Genomic DNA, 26,739 nt, shown 5'->3' with positions numbered 1-26,739 from the left:
AGAATTTTTATTAAAATGAATGGAAGTAAAACTTTACTTCAATTCATTTTATTAAATTCTGTCTTTCAGTTTTTTTCTGCTAGTTAGATTTATAATTTAAAATTTTTTGCAGATATATTTCATAGTGAACATTTGAAAACTATTCTAATGCATATAATGGTTTGCAAATGTTTAAGTGCATTGTGAAAATCCTTAAAAAAATTATTCGACTAACATTAGTTGGCAAATGTGAATATAAATAAGTTAACTTGTTTTTGAAGCATTTATTTGAAGTTTTTATTGGTTACATGATAATTTTCAATTTTTTCTAGAAAAGGTTTTTTTTTATAAATTTTTAAAATTGATTAAAAATTTCAATATGTAGTTGTGTTTTAAAATAATTAAGCTATTTTCATTTTTATCTGTTACTAGTTTATAATTAGTTAGTATAGTCAGAAGTTTTTATATTAAATAATACTCCTACTTACACTCAGATTCTAAAATAATGTAAAACCAACACACCTTCTTATTGAGAAAGTTCATTTATTTGGCTAAACAAATGTTTTCAACCACTCGATGGGTCATCATCAGGTTAAAGACATTCAAATCTACAATGCTTCGAACACCAGGTTCAAATTTAAATATAATAAATTAGAACTTATGTAATATATTGAAATTGAATTAAGTAAACCAAATATAACAAAAATATTACAAAAAATAGAATAAAATAAAAAAAAATACAAAAATACGATAATTAAACATTTAAATAACATTAACACTGATAGTATCGCAGGCTATTTTCTATTGAGCCTATTGAATGTACCACCCTATGCATTCTGTTTTATTATATACTTCCAAGTAACTCTAATTTTTTCAAAGTAAACGTGCCAGACACCCAAGACACTCGGCAAAGAGCATCAAAGGAATCCGGCCAAATGTCCAGTCTCTACAGTAATCACCGGGCGGTGGACCGCAGGTCTGAATCTGAGATCCAAGTACGAGCTTTTACTTTGAAATAATTAGAGTGCTCAAAGCAGGCGTACCGCCTGAATAATGGGGCATGGAATAATGGAATAAGACCTCGTCTCTATTTTGTTGGTTTTCGGAAAATGAGGAAATTGGAGGGCAAGTCTGGTGCCAGCAGCCGCGGTAATTCCAGCTCCAATAGCTTATATACTTCCAGGCAGAAGGTAAAATGGTTGCATCCTTACAGTTTAAACATTTTTCTGTCGGGCTAGACTTGTATATTTCACATTTCTCCACTGTTGATGCAAGCATTGGTGAGTGTACGGGTGCAATGATCCTGGCTTCTGCCCATTCAACCACGGATCTGTCTGTCTGTGCTATTTTTGCTAATGCTGTTGTATATCGACTTTTTGCTACATCGTACTTATGTTCCCTGATCCTTTTGTTCAGGTTTCTAGTCGTGACGCCTATATATTTTTTGTCTATCCTTAATTGGTCATTCTTGTATAGTATTGCATAAACTCCTGGCCATTCACTCCCTTCGATCCTATCTTTGTCATTTCTGAGTAATGTATAGATGGTGGGAGCTCTTTTGTATAGAATAGTATTGTTTTTGTAGTTTGCAATTTCCTTCATAACAGGGGATAGACGTTTATTATACATGAACTTTGTGATATTGCTGTTTCCCTCAGTTTTTTCTTGCTCTTTCTATTTATTTTATTTTAGTCTATTTATTCTATTTTTTTGTAATATTTTCATTATATTTGGTTTACTTAATTTGATTTCAATATATTACATAAGTTTTAATTTATTATATTTAAATTTGAACCTGGTGTTTGAAGCATTGTAGTTTCGAATGTCTTTAACCTGATGATGACCCATCGAGTGGTTGAAAACATTTGTTTAGCCAAATAAATGAACTTTCTCTGTAATAAGGTGTGTTGGTTTTTCAATACTAAATAATAACAACAATTATTAACACACAATAAAAATAGACATTTCTTCTGTAGTAGACTCAACTAATATCAACAACACTGGAGAATAGCAAGGCTAACTTGAATTTTTATTTCTGGAATACATCCATGTATCTATTTAGAAAGGGAAAAATTAGTTCTAGTCAATTAGAGATGTCTAATACTTGTTGAACTGCAGACATATCACACTATACATTAATCAGATGTTATACTTTCTTAATCTCCCTGACTTCTATTTAAAATAAACACATGCATATATATACAATTAAGTGGATTAAAAATTAATAATTATATGAAATAAATCAAATATAATTGGCATGATTTCACTGTTTTATAAATGATAGCAGAATTTTTCTAATGAATTAAACAATGATAAATAGAAAAGTCAGTATAACCAAACATATTAATGAATGGAATGATTACAACCAGTGGTTGGTTTAATCTGTTTAAAATTAAGGTTTGGAATAATGCATTAATATTTTTAACAAAAGATTAAAGTAAGATTTTTAGTCAATAAACTAAGCTAGAATATTCTTATCAAATATTCTGAGCTTAATGTTTTAAGATACAGTTATCAATATATCAGGTGAACATAATTAATTAAATTATTCCTATTTACTTCCATTCTTTGCACTTCCTTTCCATTCTGGAAAGAAAGGTCAGTGCAAAGATCAAATGGGTTTTCCTGTCAGTATCAAGCAACTGCTGGTTGTGGCTGATCTTATATCATAAAGTACCTGTTCTTTTTCAATACCTTTCACATTGTGCCATAGGATACATCCAACTTGACACTGAAAATGGACTAGAAGAGTCTACAAAATTATTCATTAACTGTTCAACAACAGCTGTGATAACATCATTGACTTTTGAAGTCACTGATTTGTGTTTTTGCTGGGTTGACCTTCCAGATATCCAATTTGCTTGAATCCAGTGGCCATTCTCCTGAGAGCTTAGATCAATTATCCTCTGCATAAATTCTTATGATGGTGAAATTTCCAAAGTTCAACTGCTTCATTGCCGTTGTTTTCCTAAAACAGCTTTACAAGAAATGTATATTCTGGAAAGTTGATGGCACTGTAGCTGATAAGAATGGCATTAATTCAACACTTTTGACTACTTTTATAACTAGAACTTTGTTGCAACATCTGTGCTTATACAGAGGAAACTGCTTTTTTGTTGCTTGCAGTGCCAAAAGTGCCATAATGGTGAGCTTTGGTACTAACTTATTTTTACATGTCTCGTAATATCACCATACCAGATTTGTTTGCATTTGGACTTCCGAATATTTTTCTAGACAGCATTAAATAGGAGAACTTTAATTATGATCACCTGATATATGTATGCTAATTAAGCATTTTAATTTCATGAAAAAGTTATAATAAAAAAAAGTATTAATAATATATTAAATTACTTAACATAACTACTTTTTGTGCACTGATTTTAAAAAAATAAACTTTTTAATTATGCCATATAAATCAATTTGAGAATTATATGAATTATATAATATATAATTCATATAATTCTCAAATTGATTTATATGGTTTATTTTTTTTTAAATCAGTGCACAAAAAGTCTGATTCTTTAAAATTGATTACATAATTATAGATAAAATATTCTTTCAGTTTATATTAAGTTATGCTGTGTTTTTCTAACGTATGGTGTAATTATACAATTAATATTATTAACATTGAGTTTTTTCAAATATTTTATATTCATTATTTAGGTAAAAAGTATGATGGTCCTGAAGTAGATGTTTGGAGTTTAGGTGTAATATTATATACTTTAGTCAGTGGTTCTCTTCCATTTGATGGTGCAAATTTAAAAGTGAGTAATTTTGATGTTTGTTTCAACTTTTATCCTAATTATTAATTATGAATTAAGAAATTGTTATAAAAAATCATAAAATAATTTTTAAAATACATTTTTTTTAAATACATTTAAAATTGTTTCTTTTGGTAAAAAGTCAGCTTGGATAACTCCTTCATGAACTCATAACACAGATGCCATGACTTTGCCTATCAACAGAAATCCTCTGAACTCTTTTAGTGGAAGGAATTTATGCTCTCATTCCATGCTGAATTTCTCTTATTTTGGTGTGATAGGTTTTGTATCCATATCTCACCCCGTAATATACCTGTGATGAGGCATGTAAACATGTCTCTTCACAGTTGACTGTATTCCAGAAGTCTTTTTTTTTTTTTTTTTTAATGGTTTAGCAATTCTGATCAGAGATAAACTTAAAACTTGTGAATGAGTTCTTTGGAATCCCCTTTTGTTAAGTAGTTTGAAGTCAACTTAACTTTATAATTCAGACTTTACAAAAGTATAGTTTTTTCAACATTTTCAATACTTACGAATGTTTGTAAGAATAGTTACTTGCTTATCACTCAATATGAGGTTCTCTACACATTGGCTATTGACATTGTCAGTCACCATTGTGGCAGTTGATATCACCTTCCCACATTGTTTCAGACAAATTTGCACTATTTTTTAAAGCTTTAAAGCATTCACACACTTGTGTTTTCTTTAGAGTTTGTTCTCTAAACTGGACTGTCTTTTCACAAAATTTCAGCCAATTTGACATTTTGATTCACACGAAAAATAATAAAGCGCTGCACAACAGCTTCACTGAGAATGTTGTCTGCAATCTTGAATAACTAACAACACTGTTACTAACACAACACATTCTGCTAATGTTCATGAAGACATATTTGTATTTAAATATGACATACTTGATGTAAAAATACAAAAAGTATACAGTTATTGAAAGAAATTTTGGTTTTTATGTAAACTTTCTCCTAAATATGAAGAAACAGAGTTAAGATAAAATTCTAAACACAAATGTGAATTTAACTTTCAAAACATATACCTTCCAATCTTGTGTTTGATGTCAGCACAAAAAATTTTTTTTCTTTAGATGTTATATTTTCTTCCTAAATCATGAAATCATGAACAGTGACAATAATAACTTTTAAAAAGCATCTATGTTTAATGAATTTTATGGAAGTAAATTTCATAATTACTTTTCTTAATTTAGGAATTAAGAGAACGTGTTTTACGAGGGAAATACAGAATACCTTTTTACATGTCTACTGACTGTGAAAATTTATTAAAGAAATTTTTAGTATTGAATCCAGCAAAAAGAGCATCACTTGAGGTGAGTGAATTGTTAATAAACATTTTAATTTTGAAATTGGTTTTGAAAAATATCTGAATTATTTATGTGATTACTAGCAAAACACCAGCTTAAATTATGGCCAAAATATAATATATGTAAGTAACAAAACTGATGATGATAAACTATTGTGCTACATTATTTCTATATGCTTTATTATTCAAATATTTTAAAAATTAACATATATAAAAATTTACATTGCTTTTACAATTTATCTGAAGCTAGCAGTTTGTGTTTAAATTAGATACAGTAATGTCATTTGCATCAAATTGATACATAGCATTATTTAGAATATGTTATTTCTAAGCATAATATATGGTGTATCTAAGTTCGGAGACTAAATTTATAAAAAAAAAAAATTGGCAGAAATGATTTAATTTAGTATCTCTTCAAAATTCATCCCTTTCTGACCTATACAAATTTTTGCACAGTCTGGTAATTTTTATATGATCTCATAAAAGGACTTTTTTGGAATGCTGTTTAGTTATCCCTGTGCACCTTCTTGGTTATCTGAAATTGACTAAAATTGTCTTTCTTCAAAGAAAATTTTAATTTGGGGAAGAAAGTGGTTGGCTGGGCTTGCCAGACTGTTGGGGACTCCTGTTTCTTAAATAAAAATTTGCTTTGAAAAAGGGATAATTTTAGTTAATTTCAGAAAACCAAGAAGTTGTTCAGAGGTAACTAAACAGAATTCAAAAAGATATATTTCTGAGGGCATATGTAAATTCTAGAACATGCAAAAATTTGCCTAGATCAGAAAGGGTTTATTTTGAAGACTAATATAATAGTAAATTGAATCATTTCTTTCAAAAACTATATATATAAATTCAGTCCCTGAACATAGATTGATGATGTAAAATTGATGGCAGTATAAGTACCACTGTTGCTTGAGGATCTATGTCAATTCTGAATCAAACCCCTTAGATTTTTCAGGGATGATGTCTTTTGGATATATGAAGCTCCATCTATCATCTGGCTACCCCATTGTGCATCTGGCTAAATCTGGGATAGACTTGGGATAAAAGGCTCTCTTAGTACCCTTATGAATGGAGAGTAAAAAAGAAAAAATAGCATAATATAAATGTGTAATAAAAGCTAATAAACATATTCATTAATTTTTATTATAAATATACTGAGACAACTAAAATATATCTTATAGACACACGTTATGACAGTTTTTAGAGATTTCAATAAAACTATTTGTGTGGATGAGCCTTGTTTATTCAGCAAAGGGAGAAAGTGCACTTCTCAAACTTTTTCAAGAAAATTCAAATGCACTTTTTCCACCTTTAATCAATAAAGGTTGTTCCTGCTGAGACTTATCCACACAGTATTACTGAAATCTCTTGTAATTATGTCACAACTTTCTCTTGTTTAATTTTTATGGAAAATAATGTAAACTTTACATTCTTTGTTTTGTATTCATTTTTTTGTGTTTATTTTTTGTATTTATGTGAATTTTTTTGCTAAATTTAAAATATTGCATTTTTTTTTTTTTTTTTTTAATGAAAATAATAATTTTGAAGAAAAGTACTGACTAAGGTTTCGCATTTCCCAGTCTTTTGCTTGTCCCAGGATTCCAGGATAAAAGTAAACTGTTTTCTGGGATCCCGGGATAAAATTAATTATTTTTTAAGATATACAAAATATCTTGAAATCAAATGATATAATTATTTTTCATTTTTTAAAATAATTTAATATATTCTGCAACCTCCAATATCATATTAATAATGCTGTGTAAGATATATATTAAAAATTACCTCTGAATTACATAGAAATTTTCACAAATATAAAAAATTTATTAAAGTTTGCTGGAAACTGCATACAACAACAACAAAAAATTGTTTTGAATTGAGTTGAAAATTTAAAAATAAATGAACTTAGATCAAACTTCTAACTTAAAAAGTAATTTTCATTTTTAAAATGTACAATAATATTTTGTATTATAAGATTTTAAAAAGCAAAGATGGTCAATACTCCAATCACTTGTTCTGGTTCTTATTTAACTAATGAAAAGCCTGCTACCAAGAATGCCCTTTTTGATTCAATTCGGGGGGGGGGTGGAATTGTCTTTAATGCATTTAAGAGAAGACAGATGATGTTTTTTACCTGTAGCCTGGAATATTTCTAGTGTAGTACTTCTTTTGCTCTCTAATATTCTTGATTTATCTACCTTAGCTACTTTAATAGAAACATCAAGCTTATAGCACAATAATTCAACAATTCGTTTGGCTTTAATAATTAGGTTTATGAAGAAAAACTTCATACTTGCAGACTTCATACTCATTTGTATCCTTGCCCAATTTGCACAACCTGGCATAATGCAGTTATTGAAGCCATTGGGTGTGATTAAAAATTAAAGTAGCATAAGCACAATTATTCCAGATATTACAGGTTCTGACAAGTAAAGAATTTTCAGAGTCCTGCCACAAATAGGCTATGTATTGATTATTGACCATTTGTGACATGCCATAAAATGCAAAAATTTAAAAAACTAATAAGTATGTTTAAAATGAATAGATACAAATGTATTCTGACAGTTTATGAGTTAATTATACTTTCTATTGGCAAAATTTCCACAACCTTAACATAAAATAAGAAAAAAGTGAAGTTTTAAGAAATTTGTGGGATTTCCCGGGATGAGAAGAATTTCCCAGGTTAAAAAAACAACTGGGATTACAGGATTCCGTTTGAGAAACCCTAGTACTGACTAAAAATATTCTATTGGTTTAAGAAATAGCCATTTAGTTAAACAGATATGTTAAATGAATGATAATAAATTGAACTAAAATAAAAAGTATAAAAAGACTAAAAACTAGTTAATCTGCACATTTGAAGACTTCAGTGATTTCAAAATTTAGATTGATGGGTTGAATTTAGATAAAAGTTTATATCTAATGCCAATTAGGATTTCAAAATCCTAATTGGCATTAGATATAAACTTTTATCATATTTAGTCTTCCTTACTATTAAATTTTAATTTAAATGTGGAGTTTGTATTATGTTTCTAAAAGCATAGTAAAATTAAAATTATTTGCCAAATTTACATAATATATGTTACTTGATTTTATTTTAACATTTTGTCAACTGAATAGACTGAAGTAAAAAAAATCGGTTAATATGAGCCTAGGTATACAAAATGGTGGCGCTTCTGGTTGCCATCTTGTTTGCACACGAAAATGTGCAAACAAGATGGCGACCATTGACAATAACCTAAACGCGCCTATATTTAAACTTTATTAAAACTAAAACATTTTTAAAACGTAAATTTGCTACTTACTTTTTCCTTTGCTTTTGGTTACTTTTCCTACTCTTGGACCAGTAACGAAAAATAAAAAAGTCATCATATTACCTATAAATTCAATCGATGCATGGACGAAGTGAATTATGAGATTCTATACATCAGTGGTTCGAACAAAATTTGCCTGTATTGTACATAAATTTTACTCCTCTTAAGAACTGCAGTCTTACGATTCACATCTCTCGCCTTTTCATCTACAATAGGCAGCGTCTCCACAGAGGGTGGCACCTGCGATCCACGGCCACCTAGCCTTCCATGTGTCGTTCACGTAGTCTTTCGGGTCAGAAATCACTATTATATATCCTTGGTTATGACAAATTTAACACGTTTAACACCCATTTACACACTTTTAAACACATTTAACACATTTACACACTACAAAGGCACATTTAAACCACGTTTAAACACATTTAACTCACATTTGCACATGAAGGCATCATTACTATCAGCACCATCTACATTCCTTTTTTAAAAACACTTGCCATCAAGGTTACCGGAAGTGCTGCCATTTTGTATACCTAGGCTCACATTAACCAAAAAATCCCCTACTGATTTGTTTAATAGAAGTTTTTTCATGTTCTGGCAAAAGTTTTATAATGAGATTATTGCCCATTAATAATTATCCAATAATAATAGATATGGAGAGCCATATTCAAAGCAAAATAAAAAAAATATGGATTTTAAATATTTTTACAGCAAACTAAATTTAACATAAATCTGTCAAATAAACTTTATACATCAAAAAATCTCAATACATAGTATTTTTAAGGATTAAATAGTGATGTTTTATACATCATCATTAAAATATTAGTATTTAAGCTAATTCTAATTACTGGATACATACAAAGTTTTTTATTAAGAGCAACAGAACTTAAACTGTTACAGACACTTTAGTTTTTATTGGATTGTCAGGATAATTTACATACCTGTTTTGTGATTTTTGGCAAATCATCATGAAAAGATCTATAGTTCCTGAAAGTGTTGAAACTATTAAAACTTATTAACAAAATTTTTGTTCAATTTGGTCAATGTTTTGTGTCCTTCATTCAATTTACAGTCAACAAAACTCTTGATACTCTTGTTTTTAATTAAAAAACAACTTGAAGAAACTGGATCAATTATTGATACACATACACCAAGATGAAGTTATCTCAGGATTATTTTGAGAATTATTTTTGCATCTGTTAACTGGCCACTACCATCTTTCAACTTAACTCCATTGAATTATTTTTTATGGGGTCATGTTAAATTACTTGATATGCCATAAACTGTTGATAACCTTGGCAAGATATAGCCTGATTTATATGCCTGAATCATTAAAAACTGAGTTAAATGTGTTCACTCTGTCAACTGCAATCATGGGTACCATTTAAATGATACTGTTTTTTCATGTGTAATTTCACTAAATATAGTATAAAATTAAAATTAGCACTATATTTTCTTTTGTAGTTTTCATTTTATTTCAATTTAAAGTTCTTTCATTCTTATTGGAAAACCCTTGTACAACTGCCTTTTAATCCAACAAATCAATATTTCATACATATTTATCAATAAACTTAAAGTTTTTAATGGTTAGTAATAAACAATGAAATGATTTATATATCTAGGATTTCTGTTTTTTGATAATTATGATTTTTCAGATAAGATCAAACTGTAATGTAAGAAATTTATTTCTTATGTTTGTTAGAAAACATTATATACATAGATGCACTATTAAACAAAATCAGTATTAATGTTATATGTTTTAGTATGTTTCTATACAACTGAGCAATAGTCAAGGTTTTTCATTTTCTTAGACTTGATAAATGAAACTTCAGTTTTGCTGAAATTTTGTTTTTAGATTGGTAACCTAATTGTTTAGCTGTTTACTTTTAATGACTTTAAATAATAGTTGTATATTTAAGTTTATTTTTAGTGATTTACTGAAGAGAAAAGCAATGAAGAAGTGTTATTCTTGAATATAAAAATTAATAAAACAAATGAGATAAAAATAAACAATCAATCCTTTAAAATACTGTATTGACCTTAATAAATGTTTTCAGCTACTTTAGTAGCTATCATCAGATTCAAATGTAGAACATTGCTATAAGCGTTACAGAATAAAATTAAATTCAAAATAACAAAATGCATTATGAATAAAATAAATAGAAAATGCCATAAAGTAATGAGAATAAAATAAACAGTAACGTAATAACAAACAGTAACTTGATAAATTTTATCTAAAATTAACCAATAACTTGCAATTAAAAATGGATACTGGCTTTCAAAGTGTTCATTAGTGTTTATTTTATTTATTAAATTAGTCTATGAACATTAATATTTTTATAAATCAAATATCACTCAAGATTGTTCAGAATTTTAACTACATTATTTAGTTTTGTGGTTGTTATTTACATTTATTAAGCTTCATTTTACTTGGAATAAATTTTTAAAATCTAAGGAAGAATAATTAACCATCATATTATATACATATGATTAGCATAAAATAGCTGTGCATTGCAGATACAAAACCAATGGTGTATAATATATTGGGCTGCAATTTGAAAAAGTTGTAGATCTTTAAATTCCCACTGTCATCAGTCTGTCTTTCCTTAATCTCAAGAACATTATTAGATAAATGAAATTCAAGACCATATATGGAAAGCTCAGGGACAGCAAACCAATTAACTATATATGAACTTACGATGTAAATCATAAGTCACATTATTTCAATTCAAAAATTTTCCCGAAAAGAGTTAGATAGATGACCAGCATGACTTGATTGCTAATGGAAGAGCATGATGTACAGAGGCAAGTCACTACAGTACTAATTTGAGGTAGCAAGCATATATTTTAAATTAAATAAATTAAAAATATGATAAAAAATTGCAGCCCTGTATCATGACAATGTTACAATAAATAACTGTTCATTAGATTTAATATACTTATGCAGTTTTTAAAATTTTTTGTTAAAAGAAAAAAATAAACTTTTTATTGATTTTGCTGCAGACTAGTGATAGGAGGAAATTCTTGTTAAAGTGAAGTGTGTATAGAAAATATAATTACAATATATTTTTTTATACAATTACCTTGATTTTAAATATTGTTTGTAATGTAATGTATGAATTACATGATTTTTTAAAATTCATGAAGATTTAAACAAGAAAACAGAAAAGGCATTTCAGAAAATTAATTCTTTATTTCAACTTTCTGTATATTATTTCATTAAATAAAAAAAGTTATAGATAGATAAATTTACTCATACTACTTAAATTACATTAGAAATAAATTACTGGAAATTAATAAAAGTTTTAAAATTACAAATATATTGTTGATAAAATTATCTTTGCAGACCATCATGAAGGATAAATGGATGAATATTGCATATGAAGATGATGAATTACGTCCATATGCAGAGCCAGAACCAGATTTTAGTGACAGTAGAAGAATAGGTGAGATTGAATGATGATTGATAAAAATTCTGCTTGTTATTTCTTATAAGTTACAGTTAGAATTAGCATGAAAATAAATATTTTGGTTTATCCAAATAAGTATGCCCTTTACTGCATGGGTCTGATATTTGATAGAGGTTGTAAAAAGTCTGTATTATTTTTTTATATTATTATTATTATTAGGTTGTTATAGAAATTATTATTTTATTCTTTTTTTAATATGTAAATATATAATATGTATCTATATAATTTTATTTCATACCTTCTGACCAGGAATAGACATTTTCTAAAATTAGTTTAACATCTACAATTTTGGTTGTTTTTTGCAGCAACCAAGAAATTTTCTGCAGGGAAATTCTTGATAAGTAATATTTCTTTACTATTTGTAAGGATTATATTCAATGAAATAAAAACTTTATATATATATAATTTATTAGAAATCCATTATTAGTTATGACCTGTAAATTCTAAAATTGAAATTCAAATAATTTTTTTAGAAGATAAACCTCTACCAATTGATGAGGTCATGCAGTAAAGGGGTGCAAATATTTTTTTGTACAAGTAGTTTGAGCTATTCAAATTTTTCATAAATATTTAAGCTTATTTTAGTAATAATTGAGCTGAAGGTAAGTATTATATAAGATTTCATATTTATTTATTTTTATTATTTTTAATTTGTTTATGAGCTTTATAAACTAACCCTGCCTGGCTAATGTTTAGATATACTGAATAAATACAGAAATATTACATAATTTTACTTAAATTTTTTCATGAAGATGATATTCTGTAAAAGAATATAAAATTGTGCTTTTAAAATTTTTGTTAACAGTTGATTATTAACAAAATTATAAAATTTGCTTGTTAATTATTTAAAAATATTGTACAGCACCCTAAAATGCATAGATCTACTGATTGTTAGAGGTTTTGCTTTCCAATGCTACACTTATTTTTTATTTATAATGTATTTACTTAAATCTAAGGAATAAAATAAGGATTAATATGATTTAAAAATTAAAATCAAAATTTTTTTTTAAGTTTTACTTTTAATTTGTGTGTGAAATTTTCATTTTTGCATACCACTTTATAGAATTGCCCTATCATGAAATATTTTATCTATATACACATTAGTTTTAACAATATTTCCTTTTTAATAATTGGTATTATCAAAGTATGAATAAAGCATTATTTTACATGCAATTAAGAAAAAAATGTTCAATATGCATAATTGCAATGTTTTCAATTGCAACATTGCAATTGTGTTCTTTACATAATTGACTTTTGTCTTGTAAAATATCGTAATGAAAAATAGAGGAAATTATTGAGATAATTTGAAATTGTGTTATATGAAAGAAACAGCTAGATACATTAATTTACAATTAACTTAATAATTTAATATATTCTTCCCTATTAAATGTAACATCCCCTTAACAGGGAAACTCTCCCTTTTTGTGAATAAACATTTATTATTATTATTAATATATGAAGGAGATGCAGAAAAATATATAAAATAATATGTAGAAAATGAAAATAAAATAAAAAATAATTTAATATATTCAGTATTTATTATTATAGCAATTGTATGAATGTTATTTTTATTAGATTTCTCAAACACATTTTCTTTTAAAAGTTTCTTTTTGTTTTTGAGTGATTTGATATATTTGACTTTTGATATTTAATGTTTAGCTTAGGATATATATTAAATTGCTTTTGATTTTATGGTTCATGAATTTTTTTTAGCTATAAGTCTTAGTGTCTTAATTTTTTGTTCTTTTTAAATCATTTCATCTATAGAGGTAACTTTTTAATATTAAAATAAGTGTGCTGTTATGTATCCTGTGTATAAAATTTTTAACAAAATAATTTATACAAAATAATTTAATTCATAATAATACAAAGATGGCATACATTCTAACATTCTTCATGAATTATAAGAAATATTAGATATATTCTATTTTTTCAGATTGCAAAAACTTTATTTTAAAGCAAAATGTTATTGGCTTGCCTTAGGCTAATGTTTAGCTTGTAGATAGGATATTTATAATAATATGTCTATGAGATGATGACAATGCAAGGCAGCTCAAAAAGGCTTCTTGGTTTAAAATAAATTTTTGGTTACCTGAAGAAAGTTGTGTTTCTTGTAATTTACAATAGGATGTTTACCTAATTTGAAAATAGTTTATGAAATAATCATTTACAGGATGTCCAGAAATATTTTATAAAATATTCAGGGGTGGTGATTTCTTAGTGAAATGTAAATAAATTTGGCAATTAGTTTTTTAAATTAAGTGATAATTATTGGGAAATAGAAAAGTGACAGCACTTTTTATTAGTTAAATTTTATTCATTATTATTTGGCAGTAATGAACATTCAGAAAGCAATATTTGATTTAAAAAAGGATTCAATCTAATTTATTGCCTAAATTCTTTGAAATATATTTAATTCTAGTTGATCAAACTATACTAATTTACATTTGATTAGGAAATCACGAATTTTGTAACATACTTTTTGAATATCTCGTATAATTTTCAGAAGATACTTATAACTATGAACGAGAATGTATATAAAATAAAATAGATATATAAAGATGTAATTCAGATATCAGGAGATACTGTTTGTAGTATTCACTACCTTGCCCTATGTAAAAATGTTTCAATAGTAGAAAAAGTTTTTTGCCAAAGTGCATAATTTGGGATATGATGTTCATCAGTTTTTTGAAGTATGAAAAACATTTTATTTTTCTCTTTTACATTTTAAGATTGTCACGTGAATTGTTTCAGTTAAATTAAACTTATTATCTGAAACATTTGTAAACCCCCAGGAAACTAGATATCATCCTATAATTAGATATTTTATTAATCTGTAACCAGATAAAATTATTAATTTTTAATTAAATTTTAACCCTGAAATTTACTTTATTAATTTCAATTTTTTATGCAATATTATTTTATTTTATTACTATTTCTTTTTAATTCTTAACATTACCTCAACCTTAGATTTGAGTAAATATCTTAAAATATTTTACTTAGATTTAATATTAATTAAAAATATAGATTAAAAATTTTATAGTAATTTTCACTTTTGATAATATAAAAAATAACTGTAAAAATTATTACTATATATTTTATTAATATTACTAATTATTTAATAACAAATATGAAATCCTGTACAGATGATTGTGTAAGTAAGAAACTAAGTACAAGTAAACAATAAAACAATATATATATATATATATAATAAGAAAAATATTAAAAAAGAAAATTTATTTTTTTATAATTATACAGTTAATTTCTGGTATTAAATTTAAATTTTAATACATTTTTCATATGATTTTATCTGATATTTAAAAACTGAAAATGCTATTAATATAAATTTATAAAATCTTAGTTTCATAAATAAATAAATATATATATATATATTTATTTATTTATTTATAATTTTCATCTGTACTGGATTTAATTTAATTATACATTATATAATAATGTATTATTTTAAAGATTAATATAATTTCTTAAAATGTTTTATAATTTGAATTATATTATATTTTTTGTTTGGATTTCATTAGTCAAATCATTAAACTTTTTTTATTATTCAAAGTAAAATATTTTATCATACTAACCCCAATTTAAGTTTATTTTTCTATAATAAAAAATAAACTAATTTTGGACTTTTGTTGTCAATTAAATTTGATATACAGTTTGAAATTTTTTTCAGAATTAATACAACAAAAATATTATATTTTTAGTATAATTGATATTAATCTGTTCTTTTATAATGCCGAAGTTGGAGAAATTATTGTTTTTCTCAAACTATTCAAATTTTCACTTAATATTTTATTGATATATTGTAGACAAATTAAAATAAAAAAAAATTTATGATGATAAAATGTTTTGGAATAAATTATTTTTATTACATAATCAGTTTTAAATGTCTGGAAAAATTTAAAAAAAAATTTAGAAAAAGTTTTATTTATAAATTTTTAAAATTAAATCTATATATATAAAATGTGTTGGGTGTAAACACAAACATTGCACTAGGCTATTTCTCACTTCTATGTAATAACTAAATGCAGTTGTACTAAAGTACAAATAATCAGTAACGACTAATTCATATGCCTTTATGTCCTTATTTTATAGAGTTTGTTATATAAATGTCTACTAGGACAAATCTTATTAATAGGACTTATTTTACTGGTGTTCAGTTTCTGCAACTGAAGAAAACTTTATTCAGAGAAAACGAACAATCTTCATGGTTCACCTGGTATTTCACATGCACACACTTTATTTACCAATGCCAGGTGAACAATAAAGATTGTTTGTTTTCTCCGTATAAGTTTCCCTCAGATTCGGGAACATTCTGAACCACTGGTACAATAAGTCCTATTAATAAGATTTGTCCTAGTAGACATTTATATAACAATTAGTAGTGACTGTTCATTGATTTGTATGCCATGCACTCCAAACCCTCTTCTCATGAGTGCAAGTCTTACCTTGGGTCCTATGGAAGATAACAGCAGTTTAAATTACAGTCATAGAGCATCTCATGAAAGGTACAAAATGTTTTTTGTCCAGTTATACTCAGAGAAAGTGGCTAAATATCATCAAAGAAATGGGCAGTGAAATCGTTGTTTCTCTTCTCTGCAAGGTCATCTGCATTCAAGGCTGCTTTCTCTGAGTATTTTAACCAAACAAAAAATTGTTTTGTACTGAACTTGAGACAGTTTATGACTTTGTACTTTAAAGCATTCCATTATCTTTCATAAGACTCAAGATTTTCACCCACATGAAGGTGCATGGCATACAAATAAATGAATAGCCGCTACTAATTATATATACTTCAGTGCAATTGTATGTAGTCATTAGGCAGAAGTGAGATAGAGTCAGGTATAATTTGTGTCTACACACTGTTTATGAATTTAATAAAGGAAATTGTGAATGATTGGATGAAATTTTTTATATTTGTAAATTTTATCCAGTTATTTTGATATTATAAATAAATATAAAATATCTATATCCAATATTTTAAATATAGAAAAAAATTATTTTATGATTATTAGTATATTCTGTCAAATATCCTTAACGCTAAATATTTTATTTCATGCTTAATAATTCTTTCAGAATTTAAACTTTAAAAAATGCTTTATTTTTTATTAATTGATAAATTTAAATAAACAAATTATCTATTAAAGTTAATGTTTTATTTTTATTATATTATTGAATGCAGTATACAGGGTGATCGGAAAATGTCTGGCCAAAATGTAAAGGGGGTTAGAGAGAACGAATATAAAAAGATTCGTGGTACAATGCTTGTCCGAAAACACCATGTGAAAGTCCTGGACAGTAAAAAAAGTGGAAAGGTAAAAGGAAAGAGAGACAAACAAATGTAACAAACCCTTTATTAAATCAACGTGTCACAGCAAATGCTTGAAAGAGCGACCACCAACCATAATACAAGCTTCACATTGCCTTCGCATGGAATGGCATGCATTAGCATAAACACCAGCCATGTCCTGCACATCTCAGCAGCAACAGCCAATCTGGCGACAAAATCAACATCAGAGTCCACAGGGGTATTGTAGATGATGCTTTTCAAGTGGCCCCACAGAAAGAAATTCAAGCAGGACAGATCTGGTGATTGTGGGCAGTGAGGGAACAGGTCCACTTCAACCAATCCACTGGTGTTGATAGGTAGCTTTCAGGTAATTCCTGACATCATGGCTAAAGTGTGCCAGCGCTACATCATACTGGAACCAGATATGTCTCCGGATGCACTGATGCACAATGGCCAGCAGTTCGGGCAAGATCTTTTGCAAGAAGATGAGGTATTTCAGGCTGTCCAAGTGATGAGGTAGGATGTATGGCCCAATCACACATTCGTGCATCATACCCGCCCACACAGTAACACTAAATCTCTGCTGGTAAGAATGAGGTCATGTCACATGTGGATTGTCATATTCCCAAACATGAGCATTGTGATTGTTAAACACACCCTCTCGAGTGAACGTTACCTCATCCATGAATAACACATATGAAGGGAAGTCAGGCTGTATAGCTGCCTGTTGCAAGTACCATTGTGAAAAGTTTACATGGAGAGGAAAATCTGCCTGTATCAACGCCTGCACCCTTTGTAAACGGTATGGGTGCATACTTTCAGCATGCAAAATCTCTCATACAAGTGACTGTCTCACACTCAGTTTATGGGAAACAGCTCTCATGCTTGTGGAAGGATTGTGCTCAACCTCGCGTACGACATCTTCTTCCACTCGCACTGTTCTTGCCAAGCAAGGCCTGTCCACATCATGTCTGCTGGCATTGAAGGACCCACTTTTGCAAAGCTGTCTGTGCACTTGCTCGAAAGTTTGACGATTTGGTATTTCTCTGTTGGGAAATCATTCCCTGTACAACCTTTGCGCAGCTCTCCCATTTCCATTCACAGCTCCATACGTCAGATGGATATGTGCTAGTTCAGCATTCGTGAAGTGCTGCATGCTGTATGAAATCACAGCAGAGAATGACAGCTTTTCACATTGTCGGCTTGTTTCAACTGCCCTACACAGCGTCCTCTACCACCTTCACATGGTGTTTCCAGACAAGCATTGTACTGTGAATCCTTTTATATTTGTCCCCTCTAACCCCCTTTAAATTTTGGCCAGACATGTTCCAATCACCATTTTCCGATCACCCTGATCCTTGTCAATTTGTATTTTAAGTCATTATATTACTTGTATTAATTAATCAGTTTAGGTATGGATTTTGTCAAAAAATCCATTTTTGCAAGCATAAAATAATTTGAGAATTGTAATAAAAGAAAGTTTAATATAAAGTAATTAACATTACTTACTTTGTTGAAATTCTTGTTAAAATTTACTTATACAATATCAATTAAAAAAATTGCAAATAACTAGTTAAAACAAATGATTGCATTATATTTATAAATGTTATTCACTTATAAATTTTAAAAAACACAAATTGAAGAAAGGAGATGAAATCAAGTTGTTTAAACAGTGTTTTAATCTACCAAAACATTTGATAGTTAATCTAGTTTATGCACAATAAAAATTTGTTGCTAATGAAAATAAAAACATGAACCAATATAGTAATACAGATTGGCAATATTTGATATGATTAAATATTTATAAATTTGGATCAGACTGTTTATCACTATATTAATTTTCAGCATACTAAATAAGTGAAAGCTCAAGAAGTCATGAAAATTTTTTTTTGCTTATTTTTGAACTATTGAACTAATAAATAATTCATTTATATTTTTATATGAAGATATTTGAATATGAATAATTCTGTAATGTTATTATTTTATTTGAGCAAGTTAACAAAAAATCTATTTTGTATAAAGCATGTAATTTTGCAATAGATATTTCTAGCAATAATGATTGATGAAGGTGATGATCAACAAATTACTGCAGTTATTGCATTTCTTAAGTCTTATAAAGACAATTTTAATAAGTTAAAAATTCTTTAATGCATAACATTTTTACTAATATGGATTTGCCTTTAAATTTCATAAATCTGTAAAATTAGTTTAATTTATTTATTATTATATCCCAAAATCATGACAGGGATGACTATCTGCTATAGGCTGTTAACTCATTTAACAATGATTAGGTCCTGGCTTTAATCAAAGACACAAAAAATTTCTGTTAAAAATTAGCAAAACTTTTAAATAATGAAGAGAAATAGCATCATCATAAATTCATCTCTGCATATCACTTGTACAGTTTTACTTGCATTGACTGATGAACTTTTTATTTAGTGATATACATGTCAACATCTTGCTCAATGACATTTTAGCATCATACACTAAAGTAAGTTGTTCTTGGGAGTAAAAGAGATTTTGATTTTATATGGATTTGAATTTAAAAATTATTTATAATAAATTTTTAAATATACACATGCATGCACACATGCAAGTTTTGATAGTTTGAGGCACTATTACTATTAAGCCAAAATATGCATAATCCACCAGAATGCATAAAAATGACATATTTGAGTAATATTCAAATCAAGTATGTCATTAGACACCAGATACTGAAATTGTAAGTACACCTAATGGTATAACATCAGCTATCAATTTATTGCATTGTCAAATGATATGATTGACAGATAATTTCAGATACAGTTGCCACTTACCCTGTATTGTACAAGATATCATGTATTGCCAATAACATAAACACTACATTATATAATACCTTTACTTGCTTCTGTTTTCAATTGTGTGTGTATATATATTTTAAGTCTTCGATTGTTCAAGATTATCTCATTCCCAATAAACTGAAACTATTGATACTATACTGTATTAGTTGTTTTAAAATAAAATATACAAATTATTTGTATAGTCCATATTCTAAGTGGAATTTTATTTGTCTGATGAAATTGGTAATGTGTCATTGAAAGTACTTGTTTGTCTATTAGTATTTTAACACTGAAAAACAGTTTGTTAATTTCTGTTTACTTGTAACATTATATATTAACCATACTTTTTTCCTATAAAAATTCTGAAATTATACATATTATATTATGTGTATGTAGTGAATTTCTTTGTATAATGAATTTTTTGAAATGTACGTGGCTCTTTCAGCCAAAAATATATGTAACATCGCTTATAAATAATGAAGTTAAATTGGATATAACAAATTTTTTTAATTTGTAAGGATCATCAATTATTGAAAATTGATTACTCCATCTGGGTCAAGTTCAAATTTATGTTCAGTTTCAGGTATCAGTCTGTAAGCCCTTTGTAAAACTGTAGCTCAGGCATGAGAAATACTGGCCATTAGCTTTTAAAACCATTGTGTAATCTGTCCCAATGTGGTTACCAGTTGTAAAGAAGTGAGAGAGAGATTAGATCCAAATGCAGTCATTGACAGATTTACAATTAACGAATGTTGAAAACATTAGAAAGGTGATAATTTTGACAATTACTGGACTAATTTTTGAGGTTAATGAGATTTTATTTTAATAAGTTGTCCAGTTGGAATTTGAAGAACTGTTAGTGTGTAAGTATTACTAAAAAAATTAGTATTGCAGGAAGTTGATAAAGGCTCATAAAAGAGAGACATTGTAGAAAAGTTTGAAATTCCTGTGAGTAGTTTATCAACCATAATAAAAAATTGGGAATTAATTTTGAAATTAGTTGATGTGAGACCTACAGGAAAAATGTGCTAGAACCTGTATAGATAAAACAGTATTAATGCTCTTAATAAGTATGAAGAGAGAGTTACAAAGAGAAAACATTTTTTAATTGTTCCATGAAACAAAAAAGTTAAATTTATTTACAAAAATGTAGTTAAACTAAATTATAAGTACTTTAACACACAAATATAAACTAACTTAAAATTAAAACTACATTTATATTATGTTATTATTATATAATGTGTGTACTGTACATTATTTTAAGTAAAAAAAAAAATTACATTACACTTTTTGGTAAAGTATTATTTTAATTTCCGTATAATGAAATTTCCCTATATCAAAATTTTTTCAGGATTTAGCAACTTCATTATATTAGAAGTTTGACTATATTTGTATTTTTAATATAAGACATTAGATGCACAAATATAGAAACACACACATTTTAGTATAATAGAGAGATTCATCAATTGAGTATAAGAGAGAGTATGTGAGATTATAAGATTTGATGTTTTTAATAAATATAATTCAATAACAAAATTAATGAGAAACAAATAAAACTTTGTAAATTATTTCTGGAAATTTTAGGTTTTTGCACTAAATATAATAATAATGTTGGAATTTTGTTATAATGTCAGCAATTTCAGTAATAAAGAAATAAAATATAATAAAAAGTTTATGGTACAACTGTTCACTATATTATACACTGTTTCTAGACAACTTGAAATTATGTTGCATATACATTTTTTATAGTGCATAAAACATATAATAGAAGTTATGAGATGATACATTTTAAATATATGACTATAAGCGTATAAAGTAGAATAAAGTTAAATTTGAAGAGTTGGAGATTAGACTTAAATTACTTTGTAAGATAAGATTGGTCACAGAATTAAATATTGAAGATGTCGATGAGCTTCAGAATCTACTAGGTATAATCTTCAAATCACTCAATACAAATGGTCTTCATGACATCTAACACTCCAATGCTATTATTTTTCAAACTGGTGTTTAATATTCTGTTCATATTTATCTTTCAGATATTCAGATATGTATCATAAAACTCAAAAAAATAGTGATGAACTAAAGACAATTTTTTTAAAAATACCAACAGTATTATTTTGCAAATTGTTTTTATGCCTTTTGTATTGTCACCGATAATTTTTTACAATTTATTGAAATTGTAATCAATTAATTGTACTAGATACTCACCCTACCAACATAAATTCATTAATTTATGTTAAATTTTATTTTTGGGTGTTCTGATTTAATTGAACAGTAGATTATAATAACACTTACATGAAATCAGGTAGTTCAGTTGTACCTGGAATGCAGAATGAATTACATCAGTTGATTAATTGAATGATAAACAAATTATGTACATACATAATGGAAACTAATGTTTTCTGTTGGATTCTTTTGTATTTAGAGATTATTATGGGTATTTTAATAAGATTAAGGAATCTGTTTGAAACATTGAACAAAATTCAGTTATTTATAATTAAGATTGTATATATTTCCACATTACCATCTAGATAGCAGAGCATATGTTAGCCTAAAAATTTTGTAAGTCAACATAAGTAATCCATGAGGCACATCAATCAGTTTTGAAAAATGCATTTATTGTGTACTTTTTACAGCATTACAAGTTGAAATACATTGCAGATATTATAACTGTTAAGAAATACAGCACTGATACATACTTATAAATAAGGACAACCAGACTTTTTCATTGTCCTATGCCCAAAAATGTTTTCTTTCATGTCCATTTTGCACTAAATTTTGGTTAAATTCTAATATATATTAATATTTGAACTTGTAGCCATTTTTTCAGGAAACTGAAAATTTGTCCAGAATTTGCCCACAATTGCTCTGGCCATTAAAAGTTGTGTATGCCTAAGCTTGTCATTTTTCACCTGGAATTTAGAAATCTAGGCATCTATATGCCCATCTAGCAGCCCTGGTAAGACTCATGCCCTTCAAGCCTGCTTACCTGTCAATGAGGTTATGACTTTGCAGAGCCAATCCAGTAAGCCTATACTTGCTCAAATTTTGCACATCTTAACCTTTACTCAATGGAGGGCAGCCCAGCTATGGTTATATTGTTGGTCACTGTCATACAATATTTGCATTCTCAATCCCATACTCTTGTATACTGGATATGGAGTACTGATAGTTGCACTGTCAAATTTTGGGAGTCACGAACTGACTCACCAGTGAAAAAGTCAATGTTGTGGAAATATGAAATTTTATGCATAAAAATTCAAGTAAATGAAAGCTTTGACATATGTAAATTTTTTCAAGAATGTACTGTACTGTACATACATATGTACACCCTTTGTCAGAAAAGTTCCAGGACAAAGCTCATAAAAAATAGAAAATTGCAATTACCAAGTAATGATCCTAGCTCCTGTCAAAGTAGTCCCCTCGGCTATCTATACACAATTGCCAACGTTACTGGAGGTCTTGGAAAGAAGCAGAGGAAGCGTCAAGTGTGATGCTTGTTAGCTCATTTGTCATAGCTCGTTGGATGTCTGCAGTATCTTGACGAAACGTCCCTTTCAGTTGCTTGACAAAATGTTTTTTTCAGTTGCAACCCTTTGTCAGAAAAATGTGATTTTTTTTCTTGTTTCCATGAGTGAAAAAGCAATTGAAAGGGATGTTTCATCAAGATATCGCAGACATCCAATGGGCTGTGACAAATGAGCTAACAAGCATCACACTTGAAGCTTTCTCTGCTTGCTTCCAAGACCTCCAGAGATGTTGGCAATTGTGTATAGATAGCCGAGGGGACTACTTTGACAGGAGCTAGGATCATTACTTGGTAATTGCAATTTTCTATTTTTTATGAGCTTTGACCTGGAACTTTTTTGACAAATGGTGTACATTATGGTGTCCCTTATTTTGATGATAATTTTTTTTTGTCAAAATGTTTGTCAAAATTTTTTACATTTGGTCAGAATTACTCAAATATGAAGTTTCATCTCTATAGGATGACATTCTCATGCTGACTTGAGCATGAAACTTGAATACAAGGAATGATTGATGTAGGGGATATTAAGCAACAGTAAAAAAATCAATAACTAGGAAATATAACATTTTATTATGTTTTTGATATAGTAGTTGTCTATAACATTTAATTACAAGACTAGAAACTATTGAGCATACTTTCTTTTTTTAATCTGGATTTAGCCTTTGATGGTCTTTTACACAATGCAATGCAAACTCCTTTTGTTCTTCATTCACAGTCACTAATCTGTGAAAGTCTTACAATAACTTAACAGATCTTTCAGCAGAATCATTTACAGCTGTTAACTGTCCTTTGGGTTGCTAAATATGAAGTGTTGTTTTCCACATTGAAGAACATTCCTGGAGAAAATTTGTATCCATTTGTTGTCAAGAAAAGAATCCTCTACTACCAACAATTAATGACTACCAATTCAAATTGGTAGTCATTAAATGTTTTCTCTAAAATGAGAAAAAAATCAACGAAACAAGGTAAATAAAAGTATTTTACTTTAGTAAAAAGAAATTAAACTTACCAAATAATTTGCCATCCATTTCTTCATGCAGAGGAATAAATTTCCTCTCCAAACATTGATGTTCTCTGCCCAGATTGACCAACATTTTATTTTTGGTTTGAAGGTCAATGTCATTATCAAAGAGGGGGAGAACTTCGGATAAATACCACAAGTTTGACCATGCTTCTTTAAAGCTGCTGTAGAAATGGTTGTATCTATCACTTCACATGGTTTTAACAACTTCAAAAAGCAGAGATCTTGATTTTGGCATTTACAGCTACACTGCACTTAAGTGAATTATCACATAAAGCTTCCTCTTCTCTGATAGATTAAGTTCTGACTTTAGGAAAAACATTTTTAGGGAATAAATTGCTCTTCCCACCCATCAAGGTCGATGCATAACCTTCTCACTTTTTCCCAAAAGATCACACACTCACAAACTATAAGATTCTCACACTCACTTAGAATTAGCTTAATCTCTCATATGTTATAAAATAAAACAGCTAGCACTTGTCTATTTGATGGCAGTTTGATTCTGATTATTTGGTGTTTCACATTCCCTATCTAAAACACACTATTCTTGGGACTGTGTAATTTGTATGTTATAATGTTAGTATAAAGGCACACAAATGTGTCTAACATGACCAGAAACTGAACACAGACAGTGCTCCACTTATAATGACCGGTCCAGCCCTGAGGAAAGCATGGTACATCCTGATTTGTTTTGGACACATTGACATCAAATTAGCATCGATTAATATTCATCAATCTCTGAGAAATTAACTAAGGACATGTTTTTCAGTGAAAGGAAACAAATTGGTGGATAGGTGTTCAAAACTTTTGAGTTCAGAAAATAAGGGACAGACTAACATACATTCTTGTAAAAATTTACCATTTTGTAAGATTATTTTTGTGATTTAGAATATACTGAATTATGTATGATTTTATCATATTTAAAACTAATTTGTAATTAAGTATGATACAAAGAAATAAATCAAACAATTGCTTAGTTCAAATACCTAACACTAAATAAAAGTAATATCTTCAGTTGACTATGTAGCCATCTTCATCTTGGAATTATAGTTTGATTTTGTTATTAATGTGATACCAAGTTTAAAAACCTTTAAACATGATGAAAAGTAACGAAATTTATTATATGTAATGTTTCTCAAATAAGTAGATGATGATTAAATTATGATTTCTCTTGAAGACATCTAATTTAAAATTTCAACCCATATATAATACGTTTATATTGTGTTTGTATTACACTGTATTATATGATTTCAAAATTATTGATTATTTTTAGGGAAAAATTATTTTATCTTTAAAAATTCTCAAAAACAATTTTTTTTAAATCTAAAAAGGTATGTTTGAGCAAGTTAAAGTTTCTGTTGAACAATTTATATTTACTTCAGAATAATTAGTCTGCCATAAATACCATAATTTTGTGCAAATAAGAGCACATTTTTACATGTGAAAATTACTTGTTTTTGCATTTTTGAAATGCACATGTTGATTTGCTAATAAGAGCATACCTAGCTTACAAGAATGCTGTACTTCTGTGTCATTGTAACTTAAATGTAAATGTACTGATAGAGTAATATTAAGTGACATTTCTGTGGTTACAATTATTAAAAAATACAAAATAATAAAAATGCTTCAGACTTTAATAAAAAAATTTTTGAAAATAGTGAGTTTTTTATGTTCTTGTGGATTATAATGCCAATTTTTCTCCATATACAAGCTCTTCACTCTTACATTTGGTTATAAGAGCTGTTATATGCACAGAAATATGGTATGTGGAATGAATATGTAAATTTTAAAATTTGTCTTAAATTGTCTTATGTTTCCTCACAAAAATTTATTTAATTAAAGCAATAATAATACAGTTTAAAAAAAAAAATAGTTTTTATACATTTTATTCTATTAATGTGACTACTAATATATAAGTAAAATCATATACTCCACACTATCTATATTAAGTTTATTCAGTATATGTTTCTTATAGGTATTGTTTTTAAGAAAGTTATTAAAAATATTTTGTTCCTTAGATTTTGTTTTATTCATTGAGTTCATCTGAACTAATGTTATATTTGTTAATTTACTACAAAATGAAAGAAAACAATTAATGATTACATAACATGTATTATTTAAACAAGTGTTTATTTTGGAATGTGAAGAAAAGCAATTTAAAATTTGTTCATTTATTTGATATATTTAAGATGTTCTTTTTTGAATCGTTAAATGA

General features: G+C 27.6%; 1 protein-coding gene across 12 annotated transcripts in view; it reads left to right on the top strand.

The window, feature by feature from the left end:
• The window catches only part of LOC136976074 (MAP/microtubule affinity-regulating kinase 3), a 132,418-nt gene that overhangs the window by 66,059 nt on the left and 39,620 nt on the right, over positions 1 to 26,739 (top strand). For 11 of the 12 annotated variants that reach the window (XM_067271279.1, XM_067271276.1, XM_067271268.1 and 8 more), the window contains exons 10-13: positions 3,643 to 3,743; positions 4,957 to 5,076; positions 11,727 to 11,826; positions 12,156 to 12,191. In XM_067271279.1, the coding sequence (XP_067127380.1) occupies positions 3,643 to 3,743; positions 4,957 to 5,076; positions 11,727 to 11,826; positions 12,156 to 12,191 (357 nt within the window). The remainder of the gene's footprint in view (positions 1 to 3,642; positions 3,744 to 4,956; positions 5,077 to 11,726; positions 11,827 to 12,155; positions 12,192 to 26,739) is intronic. The other variant, XM_067271271.1, reaches the window with a different exon arrangement.

This window comes from Centruroides vittatus, unplaced genomic scaffold (genome assembly GCF_030686945.1).
Source record: "Centruroides vittatus isolate TY-2023 unplaced genomic scaffold, ASM3068694v2 contig_393, whole genome shotgun sequence".
Taxonomy (NCBI): domain Eukaryota; kingdom Metazoa; phylum Arthropoda; class Arachnida; order Scorpiones; family Buthidae; genus Centruroides; species Centruroides vittatus.
The sequence above is the reverse complement of the archived record's forward strand: the minus strand, read 5'-3'. Positions and strand labels throughout refer to the sequence as shown.